Source organism: Pan troglodytes, chromosome 17 (genome assembly GCF_028858775.2).
Source record: "Pan troglodytes isolate AG18354 chromosome 17, NHGRI_mPanTro3-v2.0_pri, whole genome shotgun sequence".
NCBI lineage: Eukaryota > Metazoa > Chordata > Mammalia > Primates > Hominidae > Pan > Pan troglodytes.
In genome coordinates this window covers 57,231,434-57,254,037 of record NC_072415.2, presented here as the reverse complement: position 1 = coordinate 57,254,037, position 22,604 = coordinate 57,231,434, and the positions used below count along the sequence as shown (strand labels likewise).

Genomic DNA, 22,604 nt, shown 5'->3' with positions numbered 1-22,604 from the left:
CTGAGTAATTTTAAAACAGTTATTTTGTTTTAGTATTCTGAAATCTGAAATGGGAATATTAGTATCTCCTGTATCTCCTGGGAGCATCAAGTGCAGTACTGAGCAATAGAAATATAATGCAAGCCTCACATGTCATTTACAGTATCTTCATAACCACATTAAATAAAATAATTAAAAATAAACAAGAAACCTTCCTCCCTTCCTTCCTTCCTCTTGCTCTGTCACCCAGGCTGGATCTCGGCTCACTGCAGTCTCTGCCTCCCGGGTTCAAGTGATTCTCTTCTCTTAGCCTCCTGAGTAGCTGGGATTACAGGAACCCACCATCACACCCAGCTAATTTTTGTATTTTCAGTAGAGACAGGGTTTCGCCATGTTGGCCAGACTGGTCTCGAACTCTTGACCTTAGGTGATTTGCCCGCCTCGGTTTCCCAAAGTGTTAGAATTACAGGCGTGAGCCACTGCGCCCGGCCTCAAAATATTTTCATTTCGACATGTTATCAACATCTAAAAATTATTGGGAGGCCGAGGAAGGGGGAATCACGAGATCAGGAGATTGAGACCATCCTGGCTAACACGGTGAAACCCCGTCTCTACTAAAAATACAAAAAATTAGCCGGGCGTGGTGGCGGGCACCTGTAGTCCCAGCTACTTGGGAGGCTGAGGCAGGAGAATGGCGTGAACCGGGGAGTCGGAGCTTGCAGTGAGCCGAGATCGTGCCACTGCACTCCAGTTTGGGCGACAGAGCCAGACTCCATCTCAAAAAAAAAAAATTATTGGGATATTCTTCACCTTGTTCCAGTTCCAAGTGTGTGAAATCCGGTGTGTATTTTGCACCTGCAGCACTGGCCACACCAGAGCATTGATTGCACATCACCGGTCTAGACAAGCGGCGGGACTTTCAGTCTTCAGCGAGGGGCGGTTCTTAGCCAGATGGGGGCGGGGCTTCCCAGAGAGTTCGTTTTGGGCCCCATCGGCTTCCGTAGGAAGGCGCCGGCCGTGGTGGCGCCACGTCACTGGCGGCGGCGGGAGAGAAATCGCTTGGACTTCGGGGCGGCCTCGGACGGCCATGGCCTTTACCCTGTACTCACTGCTGCAGGCAGCCCTGCTCTGCGTCAACGCCATCGCAGTGCTGCACGAGGAGCGATTCCTCAAGAACAGTGAGTGGGACCGCGGGGCGCGGGCTGGGGCGGCGGCGGAGTCCCCGGGGGCGCGGAACCTAATGGGGCCGCGTGAGGGGACACCAAGGGCCGGGACAGAAGAACAGCGGAAGGCTCGGCTTGGAGTGGAAGCCGAGCCTTTCCTCTCATCAGGTTTGGGCTCAACAGCCGGGAGAATATTCAACAGACACCCGCTGTGCAGAGCCCAGGGGGTTGGGGTGGAGGCATACAGAAGTCAGTCAGGGACGCCTCTGCTTGCGATTACTTCAGGTCAGTAATTTAATTCAGTTTTCTGTGACTACTTTTTTTTTTGAGGGGGAGTCTCGCTCTGTTGCCCAGGCTGAAGTGCAGTGTCGCGGTCATGTGACTACTTTTAATAGTCGAAAACCCGGGGTCTGAGTTTCGGGCTAAGAGTTGGGGGTGTGGGGCCGGGCGCGGTGGCTCACGCCTGTAATCCCAGCACTTTGGCAGGCCGAGGCCGGCGGATCATGATGTCAGGAGTTTGGGACCAGCCTGGCCAACATGGTAAAACCCCGTCTCTACTAAAAATACAAAGATTAGCCGGACGTGGTGGTGGAAATACAAAAATTAGCCGGGCGGGAGGCTGAGGCAGGAGAATCACTTAAACCTGGGAGGCAGAGTTTGCAGTGAGCCGAGATTGCGCCATTGCACTCCAGCCTGGGCAATAGAGTGAGACTCCGTCTAAACAAAACAAAACAAACAAAACAAAACGAGTTGGGTGTGGAGGGGAAGGAGGCGTGACTCATTTTGGAGCATCAGTAATTCACTAACTGATGGAAGGCAATAAGTGTTCCTGGGCATTAGGAATTACAGGAAGGGAACGTGTTGGAGTTATCAGGACATTCAGACACTCATGTTCCAAGAAAAGTTTATTCAGATAGCTTATTGGGTGCATAGAGTGTGCCAAAAACTCTGCTAGAATTTAGAAATTCAAAAATGAAAACACAAGTTATACCTTCCAGGACCTCACGTTGTGTACCAAGTATGCCCGTTTGAATCACTGAAACGTAAACCCAGGAGCAAGATTGATACATTGCATTTACTTCAGAAGATATTTATTGAGTGCAAAGTATGTGCCAGGCCCATTTATAGTAACTGAAGTTACAGCAGCTACTCTGCCCTTCTGATGGAAGTTAATCTAAATAAAAACTAAACAAATGACAATAACAAGTATAGAGAGTATTATGTAAGAGAAGTACGGGCAGATACTAACTTGTGTATCTGCGAAAGCTTCTTGGAGGAAGCGTGTCTAACCTGAAATCTGATACATGAGTAAACATTAACTCGGTGAAGGTGAAGGGTTGGGAGGAGCTGGAAGGGTGAGGAGAGCTTTAAGCAGTGTAGACCTGGTGTGAAAACTGAGGCAGGTGAGAAGAGGGTCTTAAGACAGCGACATGACCAGATTTGTGTTATTTGCAAGATCCTTCAGGCTACAATACGGAGGAAAGATTGGAAGGGAAAGCAGTGGATGTGGGAAGACCCATTTTTTTTTTTTTTTTTTTTGAGACGGAGTCTCACCCTGTCCCCCCGGCTGGAGTGCAGTGGCGCAATCTAGGTTCACTGCATCCTCCGCCTCCCAGGTTCAAGCGATTCTCCTGCCTCAGCTTCCCGAATGGCTGGGATTACAGGCACGCACCACCAAGCCTGGCTAATTTTTGTATTTGTAGTAGAAACGGGGTTTCACCATGTTGGTCAGGCTGGTCTCGAACTCCTGACCTCGTGATCTGCCCACCTCGGCCTCCCAAGGAAGAACAATTCTAAATAGGGCAAGTAGACACAAGTGGGTATGACAACAATAATAATAGCTAATACTTAACGTAGCACTTACGTACAGGATCTGTATCAAGTGCCTTACATGTATTAACTGGTGTAGCCTTCACAGCAACTCTGTGAGAGAGTTTCTGTTTTCCAGTGGAAAACTAGAATCACAAAGAGAGTAGGTGGCTTTTCTAAGAACACACAGGTAGAAAGTAGAAAGTGGTGGAGCTAGGATTCAAATGTCATCTTCCAGAGTTCATCTGTTCACCGCTATCCAGAAAAGTAGAAGGGATCAAGTTGGGGGTTGAATTGTGTCCCTCAAAAAGATGTGTTGAAGTCCCAACCCTTGATACCTATGAAGGTGACCTTGTTTGGAAACAGAGTCTTTGCAGATATAATCAAGTTAAGATGAGATCATACTGGGTTAGATTGAGGGCTTTAGAGCTAATGACTGGTGCCCTTATAAGAAAAGAGAGATTTGGAGACACACAGATGCACACGCAGAAGATCATGTGACAACTGAGGCAGAGATTGGAGTGATGCATATATAAGACAAGGTATACCAAGGATTTCCAGCAACTACTGGATGTTAAGAGAGAGGCATGGATGAGATTATCCCTCAGAGCCCCCCAGAAGGAACCAACCCTGCTTACACCTTGATTTCAGACTTTTAGCCTCCAAAATTATGAAAAACTTTCTGTTAAGCCACCCAGTTTGTGCTGCTTTGTTATGGCAGCCCTAGGAATTTTATGTGGATCAAAAGATATTTTAAAAGTAGAGGCTGGGCATGGTGGCTCATGCCTAGCACTTTAGGAGGCCAAGGTGGGCAGATCACTTGAGGTCGTGAGTTTGAGACCACTCTGGACAACATGGTGAAACCTGTCTCTACTAAAAATACAGAAATTAGCAGGGTGTGGTGGCGGGCGCCTGTAATCCCAGCTACTCTGGAGGCTTAGGCAGGAGAGTCACTTGCCTGGGAAGCAGAGGTTGCATTGAGCTGAGATCGCGCCACTGCACTCCAACCTGGGTGACAGAGCAAGACTATGTCTCGAAGGAAGAAAAAAAGGTAGAAAAGGCAGAATTTACTCTTGGACTTTGGGAATAAGAGTGGATGAAGTCAAAGATCTCTTGGCCCTCTGGGTTAAGCCACTGAGTGAAGGGTAATACCTTTACTGAGTTAAACAGTATTGGAGGAAAATTTGGGGTGATGGTGCTAGGTAAGAAGGTGAAGATATAATGAAATAAATTTTAGTCATGCTCAGTTTGAGATTTCTATGAGATACACAAGTGGAGATGTAAAATAGCCAGTTGCATTTAAGTCCTTAGAACAGCAGCACGAATTAGGGCGGAGATTGAAATTTGAGTTTGTCAAGCATAGATAATAAATGAAGTCATGTGAGAAGATGAAATTATGAAAGAAAACAGTAGAGTACAAAAAGAATTGGTGCCCCAGACAGCCCTAGAATCTCCTCTAGTATTTATTGTTTAGGTAGAGATGGAAGAACTGACAGGAGAACTTGACAAGTGAGCAAAACAGAGAGATGGAAAAACCTAGACAGTGGGATGTCACCAGAGTCAGGAAGTGTTTGAAGAGATACTACAACAGTGGGATGTTACTGAGTAGCTTAGTACAGTAGTCCCCCCTCATCTGTGGTTTGTCTTTCCACACTTTTCAGTTGTTGTAGCCTGCCATCTGAAAGTACTAATTGGAAAATTGCAGAAATAAGCAATTCATGTTTTAAATTGCAAGCTGTTCTGAGTAGCCTGATGAATCCTGTATCATGAGGACATGAATCTTCCCTTTGTCCAGCATATGCACATTGTATATGCTACCCACCTATTAGTCACTTGGTTATCAGATTGAAAAAAATACACTACATATACAGTTGGGTACTATCTTCTGTTTCAGGCATCTACTGTGGAATCTTGAAGTGTATCTCCAAGATTAAGGGGGAGGACTGCTGTAAGTTAAGGACTGAAAAGAATCCTGATTCAGGGTAGTGGAGGTCATTGGTGATTTTATAAGAGCAATTACAGCAGTGGGTAAAATCCAGATTGGAATGGATTGGGAAGTGAGTAGAAAGTTATAAAATGGAGACAGTAATATTATCCAATGTTATCTTTAAGTTGGAGGAAAAGAAGAAAAGGTAGCTTGAAGGGATATGGGGGTGTGTTTTATGGTGGTGGTTTTGTTTTTAGAGCTTGAGCTATCTCAGCAGTGACAGTGAAAACTAGCCCTGTCTCTTCAACAAGTCAGCACTATGAAGAGAGTGGAGGAGGGGATGATCAGTGAGGCATATACACAAAATGTTTTCTAAGAAAGACCAAAACAGAAGGCCCAGCACCGTGGCTCATGCCTGTAATCCCAGCACTTTGGGAGGCCGAGGTGGGCGGATCACTTGAGGTCAGGAGTTCGAGACCAGCCTGGCCAACGTGGAGAAACCCCGTCTCTACTAAAAATACAAAAAATTAGCTGGGTGTGGTGGCACCCAGCTACTGGGGAGGCTGAGGCAGGAGAATGGCTTGAACCCAGGAAGCGGAGGTTGGAGTGAGCTGAGATCCCACCACCACCCTACAGCCTGGGCGACACAGTGAGACCCTGTCTCAAAAAAAAAAGACCAAAAAAGAGAAATGTCAGTCTGCTAAATCTCAGAACAGTAATAGTCTCTGTCATTTGACCCACAACCTGCTCTCGCAGCCTCCACAAAAAAAAAGCAAAAGGAAGTAATAAAGATTACAGTGAAAGTTAATGAAATACATAGTAGAAAAATACTAGAATTAACAAAACCAAAAGCTGATTCCTTGACAAAATTGACAAGTCTTTAGCTAGACTGACTAGACTCAAGTAAATGGGAAATCCGAATAGACCTATAACATACAAAGAGAGATAATGAATAATTTAAAAACTTCTCATGAAGTCAAGCCTTCAGCATTGCTTTCTACCAAACATTTAAAGAAGACTTAATACCAATTTCTCACAAACTCTTCCAAAAGATGGAGGGGATAGGACACTTTTCAATTCATGCCATGATGTCAGTATTAACCTAATATGAAAACCAGACAGCGACATCACAAGAAAAGAGACTATCGACCTATATCTCTTTTGAATATAGCTGCAAAAATTCTCAACGAAATACTGGCAGACTAAATCTAGCAACCTATAAAAGAGATTATATACCATGAACAAGTGGGATTTGATTTATCTTGGGAGTACAGGGTTGGTTTAACATTTGAAAATCAGTTATGTAATCAGTGATATTAATAAAAATCATACAGTCTTCACAAAAAAATGCAGAAAGGCATTTGACAAAAATCCAGTACCCTTTCATGATTAAAAAAAATACTCAACAAACTAACAATTGGAGGGAACTTTCTTAATCTGATAAGGAGCATGTATGAAAATTCCCTAGTTGACATCATACTTAATGCTGGAACACTAAATTCGTTCCCTGATGTGGAATAAGACAAGGATGTCCTCTCTTGCCATTTTTATTTAACATCATAATGGGGATTCTAACCAGGACAGTTAGACAAGAAAAAAGAAAAGACATCCAGATTATGAGGTTGAAAAAATAAAACTGTGTTTATAGATGACATCATTTTATATATATAGAAAATCCTAAAGAGTCCACTACAAGGCTATTAGGACAAATGAATGAGTTTAATAAGATTGCAGGATTTAGGAACACTATATAAAAATCATTTGTTTTTCTGTGCACAATGAACAATTGTAAATGAAATAAAGGAAATAATTTTATTTACAGTATTAAGGATGAAATACTTAGGAATAAATTTAACAGTACAAGTTTCATGCTATGAGAACTATAAGGCATTGTTGAAAGAAAGAAGATTAAAGATCTTTTTAAAGATAAAGACTTCCCATATTCACAGATCAGAATACTTAATATTATTAAGATGATAGTACTTAATATTGATTTATAGGTTTAATGTGGTGTCTATCAAAATCCCAGTTAGCTTTTTTGAAGAAACTGATGAGTTGATCCTAGAGAAAATGCAAGGAATCCAGAATAGTCAAGACAATCTTGAAAGAGAAGAACAAAATTGGAGGAGTTGTGCTTTCCAATTTTAAAACTTAGTGCAAAGGTCCAATAATCAAAACAGGATGGTGCTGGCATAAGGGTAGACATAGATCAATGAAATAGAATTTAAAGTCCATTAAAAAATCCTTACATTTATATCAATTGATTTTCAATAAGGGTGCCAAATAGCCTTTTCAACAAATTGTGCTATAATAACTGAATAGCCATATAAAAAAAAGTAAAATTGGACTCCTACCTCACACCGTCTTCAAAAATTAACTCATAATCATAGACTTACAAACTGTAAGATAAAAAGCTATACAACCCTTAGAAGAACATACAGACAAAAAGCTCTGTGACTTTTGGTTGGGTAAAACCATCTCAGATACAATACCAGAAGCACAAGTGCCAAAGAAAAAATAGATAAATTGGATTTCATCAAAATTTTAAAAAGTTCATGCTTTAAAAGACAACCACAGACTGTGATAAAATATTTACAACTCAGGTATCTAATGAGTGATTTCTATCCATAATATATAAAGAACTATTTGAACTAAATAATAAAAGATAAATAACTCAATTAAAACATTTACAAAGGAACTGAATAGAATTTTTTTCCAAAGAACATAAGCAAATGATCAATAAGCACATGAATAGATGGTCAACATTATTAATCATTAGAGAAGTGCAAACCGAAACCATAATGAGATACCACTTCACACCAACCAGGATGGCTATAATAAAAAAGTTAATAAATAAAATAATAAATATAATAAATAAAAAAGTTAAAAATACTAAATAATAACAAGTATAGGTGAGGTGGTGAAGAAATTGGAATTGTCATATATTGTTAAAGAGAATGTAAAATGGTTCAGCCACTTCGGAAAACAGTCTGGCTGTTCCTCAAAATGTTAAACATGGTTACTATATGACACAGTGATTCTACTCCTAGGTATACCAAGAGTATTGAAAACAAACATGGAATGTTCAAAATAGCATTATTCATAAAAGCCAAAAAATGGAAACAACCCAGATGTCCATCAGCTGATGACTAAACTGTAGATATCCATACTGTAGAATACTATTTGGCAAAAAAGTAATGAAGTATTATTACACACTACAATATGGATGAACCTTGAAATCATTATATTAAGTGAAAGAAGCTAGTCATAAAAGACCACATATCATATGATACTGTTTATAAGAAAGACCACATAGCATGTGATACTCTTTGTTAGGCAATTTTATATAGACAGAAAGTAGATTAATGGTTGCTTGGTGCTGGAGGGCCTGAGGTTGTGGGAAGTGGTTGCCAATGTGTACGGGGTTTCTTTTGGGGTGGTAAAAATACTCTAAAATTGAATGTGGTGATAGTTGTACAACTCTGAATGTACTTCAAACCATTTAATTATATGTATGAATTGTAAAGTATCCAGAAAGCTGGAGGGTCTTTGTTTGTTTTTTGAATTACACATTCTTACCTGAAAATAGGAAGTTTTGATAAGGTTATAGAACAGTGTGAACTCATACTCTGCTGATGGAAGTATAAATTGGCACAACCACTTTGAAAAACTTTTTGGCAGAAGTAACTAAAGCTCATCATACACATCTTCTATGGTCCTACAGTTTCACTCTTATACAAATGCTCATAAATATGTGCACCAAAGGACATGTATGAGAATGTTCATAGCAGCATAATCATAATGAAAATTAGAAATGGTAGAATGACTAAATTGTATTCATATAATGGAATGCTGCATAACAATGAAAAAGAATGAACTGTGGTCCTACAAAGCAATATGGATGACTGTGACACAATTTGAGCAAAAGACAGGCACAAAAGAATATATATTGGATAATTCCTTTACCTAAAGTTTAAAAATAGACATAACTAATCTATAGTGCTATCTTCCTTCATGGTTTTGAAATCTAATGAGCTTTTAATACTCACTAATGCTACAGGCTGAATAATGTTCATTTCATCTTGTTAGTTATGTTTAATAACAAGTCTTTGATTATTCTACCCTTAGGTGAAACTTAAAGTTAAGGGATTTTTTTTGTCTTCTTTTTTTTTGGGGGGGGGATGGAGTCTTGCACTGTGGCCCAGGCTGGAGTGCAATGGCATGATCTCTGCTCACTGCATCCTCTGCCTCCCAGGTTCAAGCAATTCTGCCTCAGCCTGCCGAATAGCTGGGATTACAGGAACCCACCACCACCTAGCTAAAAATTTTTTTTTTTTTTTTTTTTTTTTTCTGAGATGGAGTCTTGCTCTGTCACCCAGGCTGGAGTGCAGTGGCACGATCCCAGCTCACTACAACCTCTGCCTCCCAGGTTCAAGTGATTCTTCTGCCTCAGCCTCCTGAGTAGCTGGGACTACAGGTGCTGCCGCCACCACGCCTGGCTCATTTTTGTATTTTTAGTAGAGACTGTGTTTCACCATGTTGGCCAGGCTGGTCTTGAACTCCTGACCTCAGGTGATCCACCCGCGTCGGCTTCCTAAAGTGCTGGGATTACAGGTTTAAGCCACCACGCACAACTGGGATATGTTTTAGAACACCTGCAATGTGTCTAACATTGTTTCAGACATTTTGGGTTTATAAGAGAAATACTTGGTTCTTGCCTTCAAGGAATGTAATTTATTTAAATAAACTATATGAGCTAATTGGAGAATAATAAGTGACAGTTAACTTCACATTATTGATTGGGGTAATATAAAATATACTGTAATTCCATTCCATCTCCACAGCTAATTTAGGAAAGCATAGATTTGTATGATGTCTGTAGCATCTCAGAATTTGTAGAATGGTCTCAATTTTGTATATTTAAAGCCATTGTTCCAATAAACCAGTAATTCTCACTTGAAAGTATATTTCAGAATTATTAAAAGAGCATTTAAAAAATATAATGCCCAAGCCCTACTCTAGATCTATATTCAGATTTTTAAAGTGAAGTTCAGTAGTGTGTATTTTCCAAAATTTGTGCAGGTGATTGAGATTTGTGCCCTTACATTAAAAACTCCTGGTACAGGGGGCCGGGTGCGTTGGCTCATGCCTGTAATCCCAGCCCTTTGGGAGGCTGAGGCGGGCAGATCATCTGAGGTCAGGAGTTCGAGACCAGCCTGACCAACATGGTGAAACCCTGTCTCTCCTCAAGTACAAAAATTAGCCGGGCGTGGTGACACTCTGCCTGTAATCCCAGCTGCTTGAAAGGCTGAGGCAAGAGAATGGCTTGAGCCCAGGATGCAGAGGTTGCAGTGAGCTGACACTGCGCCACTGGACTCCAGCCTGGGTGACAGAGTGAAACTCCATCTCAGAAAAAAAAAAAAACTGCTACAAACTATTAGAATGGCCCAGAAAGATTAATACTTTGCCGTCTGGAACTTTGTCTTCCACATTTTGTCTTCTCTACAGAGGTAGCCTAGAAATATTTTGCCTGAGAATGTGTTTTGAATGTGGTCTCCAAATTAAGGGAACACACTACATTGGCTTGTCTAAGTGGATAAGGTTGTTTAAAAATATCTAAATATGTTTTAAAATAGAAGTTTAAAATATTTTAAATACTTACTAAATATTGTTTATATAGGTGCTTTCTTGTTGCCTAGGTTTTTGTATTTTATTTGTTTTTAATTTGGGTTTTTAGATAAGCAAGCATAGATTTTTGTAGCAAATTCCTTACTGGTCATCCTGCCTCCAGTTTCGCTTCTCTCAGGTGAAGCTGAGCTTGTTCTTCAGTGGTTTGAAATTCTTCAGTTCTTCAGTATCTGTAGCCTTCAATATAAACTTCAACACTCTCATGTGATTTACAAGCCTACCATAAGGTGCCCCTTCCTCCTCCTCCTCCTCTTTTATCCTTCCCCAGTATTTGTCCTGTGTACCATTTTTACCACTGCTGAGCCTTTTCTCATTAGTGACCTTGACTTAACCCCTTTAAGTGGTTAACTCCTCAGCCTGTCAGTTAAGACCTACCTCTGGCATTGCCCTTTCCCACAAACTGTCTGTGACCCATCTCCATGGGTCATAGCATCACTGTAGTTTCTTTTCTGTCGAGGCCAGTAGACTGAGAAGGATCCTCTTATCTTTACAGTTCTGTCAATCAACGAATGTTTTCTAAATAATTAAATAACTTTATCATTATCATATTCTTGCAATTCCTGATATGAGGGATATGTGTATTCTTATAAATAATTTAGCCAATATTTTGACAGTGATACAGGGAATATGTGGTTTCTTCCAGTTTTCCACAATGATGTTAATTTCCTTTTAGTGCAAGAAAAAAAAAATGCCACATAGTGAAGTGGATTTTGATACCTGCAAAAAATTGTTCTTACTAGAGTTTTTGTTTGCTTTATCCAGTACCAGTTTGACAAGTATTTATCATATCCAGTACTAGGTATATGTTATGAACACCACAATAGAAACATCCCTCACATAAATCAGTGTATTAGTCAGCTCAGGCTGCCATAACAAAATACTATAGACTGGGTAGCTTAAACAATTTTCTCACTGTTCTGGAGCCTGGAAGTCCAGGATCAGGGTACTGGCATGGCTTGGTTCTGGTGAGGGCCCTCTTTCTGGCTTGCAGATGGCCAGGCTTCAGGCCATAGCAAACAGTTAACATACCACACACTATTACTTGATTTAGGGTTTATTAATAAATGATGGCTCTAGACCAATATATTATTTTAGATTTTAAAATAGTGAGTGAGCTATTGTTGAATTTTAAAAAGCTTTTGTTGAATTTTATCAGGGATTAAATGGAAATAATATAGAACTAAGAAAAAGCAGTATACCAGATAATTTACTTCTGCATGTATCTTTTTGTTTTTTTTTTGAGACAGAGTCTTGTTCTGTCACCCAGGCTGGAGTGCAGTGGCACTATCTCAGCTCACTGCAACCTCCATCTCCTGGGTTCAAGCGATTCTCATGCCTCAGCCTCCCACGTAGCTGAGATTACAGGCACATGCTACCACACCCAGATAATTTTAGTAGTTTTAGTAGAGGTGGTTTTTTGCCATGTTGGCCAGGCTGGTCTTGAACTTCTGGCCTCAAGTGATCTGCCCGCCTTGGCCTCCCGAAGTGCTGAGATTACAGGCGTGAGCCATCACACCTGGCCACCATTGATCTTTTTGATAAAGGTACTTTTTAAAAACTTACATTAGCAGAGTTCTTTGTGTAGTTTATTAGGCTCTTTCATGTTTATGATAGCATTTGATCACATGTAAACTTGGTAACATTGACAAAATCACTTTCATTTTCTTTTACAGATATGGAAATTGATCTCAGAGAGGCTGAGATCTGCTCAGGGTCAGCAAGCTCTCAAAACTGTTACTAGTACTTTTTCTTCAAAATATGTGTGTCGAGCGTTTTTGGCTGAGCCTGGATGGATTGCCATTTTGTATGTGACTTTTTGAAGTCTGGACAACAGAAGAACGTGTTTGGTGGTTGCAGTCAGTAACTTTTTCTATTCAACTTTATTTCTGAAATTAAGGCAGCAAGTACTGCTGACTGGTCTTGTCATTTATTCTCTGCCAGGCCCTCTAGCTGTGGAAGTGACAAGAAAGCCAGAGAATTAAATCTCTCTTTTTTTTTTTTTTTGGAAAGAGGGTCTCTGGCACCCAGGCTGGAGTGCAGTAGCATGATCACAGCTCACTGCAGCTTTGGCCTTCCAGGCTCAAGCAGTGCTCCCACCTCAGCCTCCTGAGTAGCTGGGACTACAGGAGCATAACACCACACCCGGCTAACTTTTTAACTTTTTGTCAGGCTGGTCTCGAACTCCTGGGCTCAAGCAATCTTCCCACCTCAACTTCCCAAAGTGCTGGAATTGTAGGTGTGAACCACCACACCCGGCCAAATCTTTCTCTTAAAAAGAAAAAAAAAAAAAACGAAAAACAGCAATGCTTCTTAAAGCTTTGGCTAGGTTCCTGAGAAAAACAACTGAGACTCCCTATATAGCAGTTGGAGGGTAAACTATTTGTTTTAGTAAAAGATAATCCCTGGCCCCTGATCTTTCACTTGTCACATTTTTATTTGTATGTGGAATATCTAGACTAATGATTTACTCTCTCCATCCAAAAATTCTCCATCCATTTTTTTTTTCATTCTGGTGGCATAAGAATAGAGACTGGGCTGCAGTTAACTAACTTACTATATGTTTAAATTACTTCAGTGGTGATGCTTAAATTATGTTAATTCCGGTATTGTAGAGTTTTATCTTGTTTTGTTGAAGAGCAATTTTTTTTTTTCTGGGAGTCACTCATCTCACATGTGAAAAAATATGTTTAAGCAATTTTTTGGAACAGATCTAAAAGAAAAAAAGATTGCTGGGAAGTATGGTTTCCAATAAAAATTGAGTGCATAATCCATATAGTACTTAAGACAAGTCCTTTTTACCATATGCGAAATTGTGGCTGTGGATGGAAAGGATTGATAATTTTACCAATGATACATTTTAAAACAAGTAAAGAAAATGAAACTATCAATACCATGTAAAGGTGGTTTTAAAACATAATTTTAAATAACATGATGCCACAGAACTCATCCTACCCTCAGGATATTCATGTTGTGGGGAGGAAGACCTAATTGCAGAGGGCTTTCTTTTTAAATTTTGTTTTTACTTTTATCAAAGTAATATGTGTATGGTTTTCAAAGTCAAAAAGCTCATCAGTTTATAAAGAAAGATAGAAGCCATTTGCCTCATTCCTCCTCGACCTGAGCCCCATTCCTTAGAAGCAAACTATTGACTTATGCTATGGAAGGGTTTCACACAATTATACCACCAGCAGCACACTCAGGCTTGAGCGAGCACAAGTATACTAGTCCTCCCTTATTTCACAGTTGCGCTTTCCACAGTTTCAGTTACATGCAGTCAATCACAGTCTGAAAATACTGAAATGGGAAATTCCAGAAATAAGTAATTTATACACTTTAAATTGTGGGCTGTTATGAGTAGCATGATGAAGTCTTGCACCGTCCTATTCCATTCCACCTGGGACATGAATTACTCATTTGTCCAGCATCTCCGTGCTATGTATGCTGCCTGCCTCAGCTAGCTGTTAGTCACTTAGCAGTTGTCTTGGTTATCAGAGTAAATGTTGTAATATCGCAGTGCTTATGTTTAACCCTTATTTTACTTAATAATGACCCTAAAGTGTAAGAGCAGTGATGTTGGCTTATTGTTATAATTACTCTATTTTATTATTAGTTACTGTTATTAATCTCTTACTATGTCTAATTTATAAATTAAACTTTACCAAAGGTGTGCATATATAGGAAAAATATATATAGTATATATAGGGTTTGGTACTATCTATGGTTTCAGGCATCCCCTGGGGATCTTGGAGTATATGCCCCATAGATAAGGGGGGATTACTGTACACATACTTCTCCAACTCTCCCTTCTCCAACCAATTATTGGTTATATCAGCATTCCATATTTACATTATTATCACTATGAATATTGCTCATAGCTGAATGGTAAAAAAAAAATGACTTTTATTATAGTTGATTTGTGATTTAGATATAGCATTCTAGATTGAAACTAATTTTTCTGCAGAGTTTTGAAGACATTGTACCTTTTAATTTTCTCATTCATTGGGCTGTTTTCTGATTGGACCCTTTTGGCTAAAAAGGCTCATGTCCTTCATTTGGGGATCTTTTCACTTATTATTTCTTCAATAATTGCTTCTTTTTTTTTTCTTTCTTTTTGGAACTGATTATTTTGACAGATTTATACTCCAATTTTCTTTTTTCTTCAATTGTGTTTGGTAGGTGTTCTTAATTTCATCTTTCAACCCCTGTTTTTGAACTTTTAATCCTAATGTAGCAAGAGCTGCTTGATCCCTGGATGGGATCTGTTCTTAGGGTATTCTGTTTTTGTTTCATAGCTACAATGGCTTTTATCTAAGGATGTTCATTTAAAAAATGCATTTTTCTACTTCTTGCATCTTCTCTTCCTTAGAGTCTCCATTTCTGTTTGATATGTCTTTCCATATTAAGAATTGTTCTTTCTTGACTATTTGTTTAATTGTAAGGGACTGAGAAGCTCTTTGGAAGTTCCATGTGTGTAGTCAGGGCTTGTTTACTGGTGTCTCAGTGTTAAGTGAATGAAGAAATTGGCTATTTCATTGAGGTGAGGCCCCCAAATGTCAGTATTGGGAGGAAGTCTTTCTTCCGACAACTGGCCAATTTCCAGAGTAATTTTCCTAATAGGTCTGTGGCCTGGGGGTTGGGGACCCCTAAATTACTCTCACGGACCTATTAGGAACTGGGCCACCCAGCAGGAGGTGAGTGGCAGGTGAGTGAACTAAGTATCATCTGTATTTACAGCCACTCCCCATGGCCCACATTAGTTCCTGAGCTCTGCCTCTTGTTAGGTCAGTGATGGCATTAGATTCTCATAGGAACATGAACCCTGTTGTGAACTGTGCATGCTAGGGATCTAGGTTGTGTACTCCTTGTAAGAATCTAATGCCTGATGATCTATCACTGTCTCCCATCATCCCCAGTTGGGGCCATCTAGTTGCAGGAAAACAAACTTAGGGCTCTCACTGATTCTACATTATGGTGAGTTGTATAATTATTACAGTATCTATTACAATGTAATAATAATAGAAATAAAGTACACAATAAATGTAATGCACTGGAATCATCCTGAAACCACCACCACCCCCCAACCTGTCTGTGGAAAAATTGTCTTCCATGAAACCAGTCCCTGGTGCCACAAAGGTTGGGGACTGCTGGAGTAACTGACTGCAAATAGGAATACTTGGAAGGGTGTGGTAGGATATAAAACTAGAATGTCGATTTAAGGAGTTTGGTCCTTATTCAGTAGGCAATGGGAATTGAGGTAGCAAGATCTAACCCTTTAAGGGAGAAAACTCAAAGGGTTGAGACATCAAGATTACAAGGTTATCTATTGAAAGAGTCTTGCAAGAGATAGCAAAGGCTGCGATAGTGACAACTGTGATGGTAGTTGTACTATGGGAATTCAAAAAAGAACGAAACCCCTGTGGACTGGAAGCGCTATAAGCAGAACCTGAGCTAGGTTCTGTGAAGAGTGAGTAGGAGTCAACAACAGCCCTGTTGTAAACTTGAATTTTAAATTAGTTTTATACCACAGCATATCTCAGTGACAAAAAAGCAAACAACCATTATTTAGCATTTTATTTCAACCAAATAAAAGTTGATTAAAAGGGAAGTCTTATTTCCTGATATTTGAGTCTTTCAGGTATATCTATTTTAAAAAACTGTTCTCTTCAAGTTTAAGGGTTAGCGTGTCAGGAATTAATTAAGCCCTGTAGTCATACGAGATAGGAAAAAGTGGACCTGAAATGAGGACATGTAAGTCTTCAGAAGAATGTGTCACACAATAGAAAAAGAATTAATGCGTAAGGGTGAAGAAATAATGATTTGTAGTATCATAGGAGAATAACAAAAGAATGTAAAAGACTCACAGAGAATAAGAGGGGTAGTGGGCTAAATTCCTCAACTCAAAATTAATAAATGAAGAGGAATGATCAAGGAAAAAGGGGAAAAAAGATATGTCCTCCTGGCAGGCTAGAGCATGTTTTGGAAGCCTAACCAAGCTATTACAGGTTTGGATCATAATCTCAAAAGTCCTGGATGCCATAATTCCTAATGTTTTGAACCCCAAAAGATTAAAATCCTGAATGTTGAAATCTTGAAAGCTGAATTTTGGGAAGGGATTAGTGTGTTTTTGGGTATAAACAGGATAGTTATATCATGTTAGGTGCATCATGTTAGGCGGAACTATTACCATGTTCTTGTCTTTATTTGCATTTGGTGGGAAATTCAGGTGAGTGGATTGCCTACCAGATGCTGCAGTGGTGAAAACTTCAGTTTAAAAATGTGTCATTTGCCTGCGTTAGCATTCCTTCCAGCCGATGGCATTCCAGGAACTTTCAGTGAATTGAACCCGCATTTGCCTGAAGAAGCCAGCGAAGTTACTGACTGGTTCAAAAATAATTATGTGCATAGTAGGGTAAGAAGACAGTGATGCAGCAGTATTGCTGTTTGATCACCAGTGTTGTTTCCACCAAATTTGTGGTCTCTATATAAGTGGATGTGGAATGTATTTCTGGGTACCCAAAACAACACAGAAGCATGGCACAGAGGATGGGAACTTTTTTTTTTTGAGACGGAGTTTTGCCCTTGTTGCCCAGGCTGGAGTGCAATGGCACGGTCTCAGCTCACCACAACCTCCACCTCCCGGGTTCAAGCAATTCTCCTGCCTCGGCCTCCTGAGTATCTGGGATTACAGGCATGCGCCACCATGCCCAGCTAATTTTGTATTTTTAGTAGAGACGGGGTTTCTCCATGTTGGTCAGGCTGGTCTCGAACTCCCGACCTCAGGTGATCCGCCCACCTTGGCCTCCCAAAGTGCTGGGATTATAGGTGTGAGCCACCGCGCCCGGCCAAGGATGGGAACTTTTAATAGGGAAAGCTCATGTTGATGTATATCAAACCATAGAAGAATTTCAAAAAGAGCAAGTGCCACCTAGAAAATGAACGTGAACATTTTGTCTGAGGAGAGCCATGTCCTAAAAGAAAAAAAAAAGCAGCTATTCATTGTGACGCAGGACATCAAAATATAGTTAATGATGGAGAAAGCCAACCAGCTCTTAAGGAATATCTCCATGCAATTGCCCATAATCTCTCCCTGTAATAACACATTATCACATGTTGATTTTTTTCAGCTTTCTTCTTTTTCTTTTTCAGTTGTTTTCACTATTTTCAATTGTCAGCATGATTTTTTACAATTCCCAATGCTATGTATTTCATCTTTACATCATTTGCAATACTGGAGGTATAAACTGTGTAGAGACTTTTGAGAGTTCTAATTTGTTTTATGCATTCTTTGCAAATTTGACTGCAAAAGTACATTACCACAGTGTTGACTTTGTGTTTAGGCATTGTGCATGCATGTAAAAACGTTGGAACTTCCTCAGTAAATAAAGAAAGGTTCTTTATATCTGTCTGCATTAGTGAAAAATAAAATTTCTTGTTATCTTGGCTCTTTGGGCAATTGCATATGCAATGGTGACCTACTGTAGTTTTTGATCTGTCAAAAGACTTAGGTTGTTTGTCACAGTACTTCAGATGACCACAGTTAGATAAAGCTAGGTGAGCACACTTACTAACCATAGTGATAATGTGTTTATACATTTCCTTTTTGACCTCTTTGTGAATATGGTTCACCTGCTCATGGCTGTTATACCTGTGTGACTGTCATTAGCATACCTTAGTGCTGCAAAAATATATATATGCTGTCATTGCCTATTTTTTTGTGTAAAGTGGCCTTTGAAGTGTTCTGTTGTGTTTTTATGTTTCTCAAATGACACATTTGCCTCTTTAAAAAAATTTTTTAAATTGAGACAGGGTCTCTGTTGCCCAGGCTGGAGTGCAGTAGCATGATCATGGCTCACTGCAGCCTTAACCTCCCACAGGTTCAGGTGATCCTCTCACCTCAGCCTCCCGAGTAGCTGGGACTACAGGCGCACGCCATCACACCTGGCTAATTTTTGTATTTTTAGTAGAGACGGTTTCGTCATGTTACCCAGGCTGGTCTCGAACTCCTGGGCTCAGGCGATCCACCAGCCTTGGCCTCCCAAAGTGCTGGAATTATAGGCGTGAGTCACCATGCCCAGCCCCCAAATTCTTTAAAAGATAACTCCCCTTTTAAAAACGTAAATGAGGGTTAGGTGCGGTGACTCATGCCTGTAATCCGGGAGGCCAAAGTGGGTCGATCGCTTGAGCCCAGGAGTTCAAGACCAGCCTGGGTAACATGACGAAACCCCATCTGTACTAAAAATACAAAAATTAGCCGGGTGTGGTGGCGTGCGCCTATAGTCCCAGCTACTTGGGAGGCCGAGGTGGGAGGATCACCTGAACTTGGGGAGGTTGAGGCTGTAGTAAGCCGTGATTACACCACTGCACTCCAGCCTGGGCAGCTCCAGCAGGGTGACAGAGTGAAACCTTGTCTCAATTTAAAAAAAAAGAAAGAAATACTTAGGCCAAATGCAGTGGCTTGTACTTGTAATCCCAGCACTTTGGGAGGCTGAGGTGGAGGATCACTTGAGATTAGCCCAGGCAGCAAAGTGAGACCCTGTCTCTATATTATGGTAATTTTTAAAAAAGAATCTAAAGAAGTATTCTTCCTAGAATTACGTTTTTGAGATTTTGATATTTCTTGTCATTTTGGGGATTTTAGACTTCAGGATTTTGATCTTTTTGGATTTTCAAGATTTGGTATCCTGGTGTTTGAAAAGATTTGTGTATTTTGGTATTATGATTGACTCCCACTTTACCAGGTTTACTTTAAAAGTTTCCCCAAGTAATGTAGACAGTGATTCTCAGCTACAGCATTTTTATACTAATGATTGTGATGGATTTTATAAATTCTGAATTGAGCTAATTATAATAATTATATAGCTTGACAGTATGCTTTGGTTTTTAGTTGTGACTTGAGAAGTATTTTGTATGATATTTTAAAAAAAGGAGGAAAAAAACAGTTACAAAGATCATCTTCACTAAATTAAATGCCATGGAATAATTTAGATTGTAGTTTGTTTTATAAAATCAGTGTAAATGTAGTGAAATGAGGGTGTTGCTGCTATCAAAAGTTAAAAAGAAAACAAATATTTAACTCATTATTGTTTTAACTTTTCTTAAAAGTCATATGACTTTCTACTTTGTCTTTAACAAGGTCTCAAACTGATCTTTTAGAAGATGACTAGTGAGGGAGGAAGGCAAGTGTGTAATAACTTTTAACACAGCTAATCTTTACATTATACAGTTGGCTGGGGAACAGACCAGGGAATTGGTGGATTTGGAGAAGAGCCGGGAATTAAATCACAGCTAATGAACCTTATTCGATCTGTAAGAACCGTGATGAGAGGTAAGAAGAAAAGCTAATAGAGCATTCTTAAGTTTTAATGTTGTGGTTTAAGTAGCAAGGCTTCTGAGTGTGAATACCATATATGCCATTTGTAGTGGGAATTTTTTTCTCTTTAACATGGCTTTGCTGCTTGAAAGTTACTGGGTTTTTTTTTTTTTTTTCTTAGTTTGCTTCTTACTTCTATCTAAGCCAGTTGGTACAAATAGAATGCGTAGTATAATATATATAATCTGTTTGTGTGTTACCTGTCAGAGCTAAAAGACAAAATTATATTCTTGCCTTTTGGAAACTGTTGTTTCCAAGTTGTAAAATCACATACAGTATTGGGAGGTTTCCAAGAGAAAGCTGGGTGTGTTGGTTTACTCCTGTAATCCCAACACTTTGAGAGGCCAAGGCAGGCAGATCACCTGAGGTCAGGAGTTTGAGACCAGCCTGGCCAACATGGGTGAAACCCCGTCTGTACTAAAAATACAAAATTAGCCAGTGGTGCATACCTGTAATCCTAGCTATTTGGGAGGCTGAGGCAGGAGGATGGCTTGAACCCGGGAGGTGGAGGGTGCAGTGAGCTGGGATTGTGCCACGCCACTGCACTCCAGCATGGGAGACAGAGCAAAACTCTGTCTCAAAAAAAAAAAAAAAAAAAAAAAACAGAAAAGAAAAAAGAAAAATATCTCTATTCGTATCTGTCATTCTATTGGAAAATATTTTTGAGCAATTCAAGAAAAAAAGAGTTCAAAAATCTTTTATTTAAAACCATTATAATTAGGACCTCTTCTCCCTTTACTCACAACCTTGGATACAATGTTAAATAAGTTCATTTTTAATGTAGTAAAATGACACTACAGAATCTTCTATGCACTATATTTCTAATATCAAGTGTCAGTGGCAACCCTGTGGGTCTACTTCTGCCAGGCTCCAATGCACTCATGTTCTTGGGGTTGCACCGGGACTATCCACAGATGTTTCACATTGATCTAGCTGTTCCAGTGCAACCCTTACTCCCAGTTATACAAGTTCTCTTGAAAATAAGTTTTGGATCTCATGATCCAATGTATTTTAGAATGTTTCTTTGTTATAACTATTTACAACATGATTATGATGACATATTGTTAGATATTTCTATTGTTCCTGGAGGCTAATTATTATTTTCTGTTTTTTTCTCTGTTTTTTCTTTATAGTAACAAACTTTTTTTTTTCTCTTTACAGTGCCATTGATAATAGTAAACTCAATTGCAATTGTGTTACTTTTATTATTTGGATGAATATCAGTGGAGAAAATGGAGACTCAGAAGAGGACATGCCAGTAGAAGTTATTACTTCGGTCATTATTGGAATATTTATATCTTAGCTGGCTGACCTTGCACTTGTCAAAAATGTAAAGCTGAAAATAAAACCAGGGTTTCTATTTATCTGTTTTTTTTTTTTAATGTTGCACTTGTAGTTTCATTACAAAAGATCAGATCATGAAAGGCAGTAACTCTCCAGGACTGGAATATCTGATTGCTCAGTGTTAATAGTAGTTCATGCTGTGGTGAGATTGTTAAAAGGGTGCAAGACTGTTGCTTCTCTTTTTTTAGATATTTTTCTATCTCTCACTTCTCAGGGATGAAATTCTTTTTCAAAGTTTTGAAGTTCCTTGCAACTTAGCCATGATGTGAGTGGTTATCCCTAGATAAAATTAAAAGGATTTTAAAAAAGTAATTACTGCACATAAAATGATAAATAGGTAATTTGAATAATTTTATTTTAAGCTCCTTGGTTAATTATTTTGTCTATTGTCTCAGCTATAAATTCAAATTTATACATACTATTGAGTATTAATATTCTCTGATTTCAGGGAGAATTCTGTCAGTCACATGATGATTATGTTTTTGTTTAACATTCTTTCCATGCACTTGTTATTTTATTAATTTGCCTGAATGATGAGACCAGACCAGTGTCTACAGATTTTCATTGTCAGAAAAATCTATAAGTCTGCCCTTTTTACAATGATGATTTAAAAAAAACAACAGCGTAAATATTAGCCCACAAGAGCAGTCCTAAACAATCACAATTACACTGTACTACCCAAGAAGACTGTTTATTGTGAAGCATTTACCTTTCAAAAAATCATTACATTTCTATTTCTTGGTGGAGCAGCACATTGTGGAGTGTGATTCTTAATTCTTCATTGAGTTTGTCAATAGGACATTGATGCTGGATAGGTTGTCTTTTGTTTTTATGTCTCAGACCATCTTGTGAGATTGTTTGCCTATCTCATAATACAATTTTATGCAGAAAGGTTGAAACTATGTAAATGGTTTTTATGGAAATTATCAGTTCCAATATTTTAAAGGTGTAGAATGGCATCTTTGTTTATAGGAGAACATTTGTAAATAAAGTTAAATTTCTAAGTCAAGCACTTGTTTTTGTACCTTAGTATAAACCTGTCAGTGTTAACTGCATTAATCTCCATTTTGGGTGAACACCTCTTATTATATGTTCTTTGCTGTAAAATTGCCGAGTATAGAGTTAATGAAAGTAAATATTTACATGTATTTTTTTTTCTTCAGTGAATTAACTGAATTGCTGACATACATCCAGAAGACTCATGAGCACCTTTTATTTCATGACTTAAGTTACTTCTAAAATTATGGAGCAGGTATTAAGTACCTTTTGGCCTTTCCTGAGTTAGAGATCAATGATCTTTGGACTGTAGGCTTGCAGCTAGTCC

At 39.2% G+C, this 22,604-nt stretch overlaps 1 protein-coding gene across 1 annotated transcript; it reads left to right on the top strand.

Moving 5' to 3' along the window:
• The first annotated feature begins 899 nt into the window (after positions 1-899).
• On the top strand, positions 900-22,289 carry IER3IP1 (immediate early response 3 interacting protein 1). The gene is made up of 3 exons (XM_001141917.8): positions 900-1,157; positions 19,790-19,891; positions 21,098-22,289. Exons 1-3 carry the CDS (start codon positions 1,067-1,069, stop codon positions 21,151-21,153), a joined length of 249 nt encoding a protein of 82 aa, XP_001141917.2. The 5' UTR covers positions 900-1,066; the 3' UTR covers positions 21,154-22,289.
• Positions 22,290-22,604: the final 315 nt, after the last annotated feature.